Here is a 4,001-nt window from a genome sequence, read left to right on the forward strand (position 1 = left end):
AACTACGAACTTAACTTATTCATAATTTTCATTATAAATTATAATTATTATATATTTATATAAATTTATTAAAGTTATTATAGATTTAAATAAATTAAATTTTAAGTATTATAAATTTTAAATTTTAATGAGCATCCATGCATTGCACAGATTTAAGATAGTACTTAAATATTTTTGAGTTACATGAGATATAATCAAATTTCAAAATTTAGTTACTGTTACAGAAAATCAAAAGTATAATCAATCCATTGTATTACACAAAAATATAAGTATTAGATAAGCTCTAATCCAGTTTAAGCAGAGTTCAAGTCGTAAACGTTAAAAGCACGGATAGGCTAGAGCCAAATCGAGTCCATATTTCCTTTACCACTCAAGGAGTCTAGCATGTCCAACCAATAAGATTATTACAACCTCAAACAGGCCCAAAGAAGAGTCTTAATCTACTCAGATAATTTACATTATCTGTTTTACCATATATATGCAAGAGCTTCGGAACTTGGAAATTAAAAACTGCTTACAATAAAAAAGAACTTGTTTTAGTACATATCTACATAATCACTGAAATAGCTAACAGATAAGATTTCCTTGATAATTGAAGTTCATCTCACAGATGTTGTTTCAAAAACAATAAAAAAAATTGCTCTTGAATATATCTCTCATGCTTTGATACAGCAGTTGAAGTAGCTGAAAATGCTTCTCCTCATCTACAAGGTATAAACAGTTGTACTAGTTAGCATTACATATTTGTCCAATGACAATGGAGAGAAAAAATTTTAACACAACAAAAATATAACAAAAATGTTAGGCCACGTCTTCGATGAGAATGTAATTCCAGTTTTCGTTAACTGGATCCATTAGCTTCGACTGAAATGCCCCAATAGTATGTTTTATATACAAGTCTTATATTGGTAGTTAATCCTTGTATGCGTGCAACACAAAAATGTAAATTTAGATTTGTAATTAATCCTTGCTATGGCATGAACAATTTAAGTACTAAAACTTAATACATAAGTTGATTATAAAATCCATACATAATCGGATATAAAAGAAGTAGAATGGTGTAAACTGTAAGAGTTCATATTATTACAAATCTGGTTGCCGGTGGAAGTGGCATGGGTAGCACCTAAATCCAAATTCCCATGGGGCATGACACCTGTGCACGCCGTTACAATATGAAAAATTACTTAAGTAGGTGACCGCACATCCATGTGCAATTAAAGATAATCCATATCAATCAGCAAACAAAGATTCTACCATGAAGTATAAACTATGAAGCACATGGAGTATTATCTCTAGTAATATTCTATTAGTACCAACATCAATCAGTAGCAATGCATTACTATAAAAATACAGTCGCATTGCTGCCAAACCCATAATAGGTTTAATTAAACAATTAGAAGAACATAATTCAGAACATGTCACCGGAAAGTAGAAGATTAAATTCCACATGAAACAGGATTTAAAAAACTATGAGCTTCTTCTCCACGGTTCTGTCCTACCACTGTCAACATGTATCCATTTCGATTATTACCTATTCTTACCGAGTTATCATCCACTGTCCTAAATAATAACTACCACAATTATTATTCAGTGGCCATTTTAATGTTAGTAGTATAAAGTAAACTGAAGTTCTCCTAGTGATTATCCGCCAAACTCCGACTAAAATAATGAACAAGCATAAAAATTAAAGCGATCAATCCAAGAAATCTTACAGTTGGAGAGTGGTCCTGATTGTAGTTATAATGAATAGTTTGGTGGCCTGAGCTTGGTTTGGTTGTGGAGGAGATGAGTTCTTCTTCATTCCCAAGACTGGCTCTTGATACATCCCTTTTATTCTGTTTCCTCATTTCTCTAATCTTGGAGAAATCCATAGAGTAGTCTGGTACTTGCCCTTTTAGGTCCCAGTCCCCAAATTGTGGCACAGATAGCCATGGCCCATTTTTCTAAAAATGATCAGAAAAGTTTTTCCCATTAGCAAATGCAAGAGCACGGCATACGAAAGATCAAAATCTATTTTCCAAAGAATTATCTAATGTAATGTAATGTTATCACTTAGCAATTTCTATAATGTCATCAGTTAACAAATTTTCATTTCCTAATCCATTATACACAATAGTCATGTGGAGCTACCATACTGTAAATTGTCTAATTGTTATATACTAGGTGATGACTCGCTTTTTTAATCCTGAACAGAAATATTTCATTTAGGCTGCTAACAAGGGCATACCTCTGTCAACATATTATTGTTAACATTTTCCTTGGATAATTGGATATCTCATTCAATTTCTTAGCTAATCTTGCCTCCTCTAGAGGAGGTCAAGGGTTCGACCCCTGCGTGTGAGTTTACTTAGCCAAAAAAAATGCTAAGAACAGGGTGGGACGAGGTGAGTACATGATAGAATCAGAATTGCAATATATGCTTCTTAATGCCTTAATTTGCAAAATATAAAGTGAAATCAGACTTAAAGTCAGATCAGGACTTAGAATTGCAGTATTTACCAAAACACAACAGAAGCTTAGCCCATTTCAAATTTTCATAACACTATAACATATATACATAATATATTAAGGATACAATTATAAGTAAAAAACACAAGAAGAATCAAGTTAACAAAATCTGCAAGCTTAAAAACAAGCAATACAAAAGCATATATGTGTGTGCGCATAAAGAGAGAGTTGAAGAGTCTTACATCTCTGTGATCTGCCATTGATGAAACTAAAGAAGATTTTGTAGTAGAATCAAAAGATATCTAGCAACTTGTTAAGCAGCCCAGATGGAGGAGGATATTGTGTGTTTTGTTGTGTAATATGGGAATTTATGTTTTTTTGTAGCTTGCAAGTATTGTGTGTTTATATACAGCAGTTGCCTCATGCCTGTAAGAAGGGGGTACAGCAAGATGACAGCAGAGATAGCGTGTGTGTAGTGTAGACCTATTCATTTCTTGCTCATCTCATCTTCGTTACAGGTAAACTATTAAAGAATCACTTCCATTCAATTTCATAATCAAAACATTCTTTTATAATTTTCAACAACTGTCAGCCACTGTGCCGCACATCAAAGTAATTAAAATATATATATATATATATATATATATATATATTAAAATATATTTCAAAATGAGACTCCTCACATTCAATTGCATACCGTTTTTTTTTCAACGTATTTTATGATAAATATGAATTATATTTTTATAATTTATTTTTTAATTTTTCTTGTATTAAATCTTAAATAATAAATTTTTATTTAAAAAAATTATTCAAAAAGTTAAACTTTAAAGGAACCTAAATACACATCAAGTTTCCTTATTTTCTTATATATACTATTTCTGAGTATGGAGGGAGTAATATCTTTTGATTTAAACATCATCACATATGTAAATTTTAAGTGCCTATAAATCAGCGACCAAAATAACACAACTCGGATCACATAATCTCCAAGTGAGTAGAAGAATAGTGCTTACATTTGTCGATCATTGTCAATTTGTTTGGCCGTTCACATAATTGATTTGTTCATTCATGTATGGGACGTTCTCTCTTACATTAATTTTACTTTATTCTAATTTTAATTTAATTATTATTTAATTTCTTATCTTCTAATTACAACCGGAGGATACAACTTTATAAAACAGTTAGCGGTCTATCGTGACTTTGCACAACTTGCAGCAGTCTGCCTTTGTAGTACCATCAATCATTTCGGTGGCATCGTATTTGCCACTTTATTTCAATTTGGTCATTACGAGTTGGAACAAAAAATCGATCAACACGTAAAATCGATTCAACTCTTAATTTGTTCAAATAAATCAATTTTTTTAAAATTAATATTTAATTAAGTTCTTTTTTTGATAACCAGAATAAGTCGGGTTGGATCAGAATTTATTAAAAATTAACCTCCGCCCAATTCAATCCGTTTACATAAGTCTAGTCATAAATTAAAATTATGATAGAGTTCATGGGGAGTCCAACTCATTAATTTTTTAACATATGTATTTTTTGACTTCACG

At 31.1% G+C, this 4,001-nt stretch overlaps 1 protein-coding gene across 1 annotated transcript; it reads right to left on the reverse strand.

Moving 5' to 3' along the window:
- Window positions 1-228: 228 nt before the first annotated feature.
- On the reverse strand, window positions 229-2,968 carry LOC141712791 (uncharacterized). The gene is made up of 3 exons (XM_074515862.1): window positions 2,691-2,968; window positions 1,713-1,943; window positions 229-704 (listed from the first exon to the last, which is right to left on the reverse strand). Exons 1-3 carry the CDS (start codon window positions 2,706-2,708, stop codon window positions 657-659), a joined length of 297 nt encoding a protein of 98 aa, XP_074371963.1. The 5' UTR covers window positions 2,709-2,968; the 3' UTR covers window positions 229-656.
- Window positions 2,969-4,001: the final 1,033 nt, after the last annotated feature.

Source organism: Apium graveolens, chromosome 3 (genome assembly GCF_009905375.1).
Source record: "Apium graveolens cultivar Ventura chromosome 3, ASM990537v1, whole genome shotgun sequence".
Lineage (NCBI taxonomy): Eukaryota > Viridiplantae > Streptophyta > Magnoliopsida > Apiales > Apiaceae > Apium > Apium graveolens.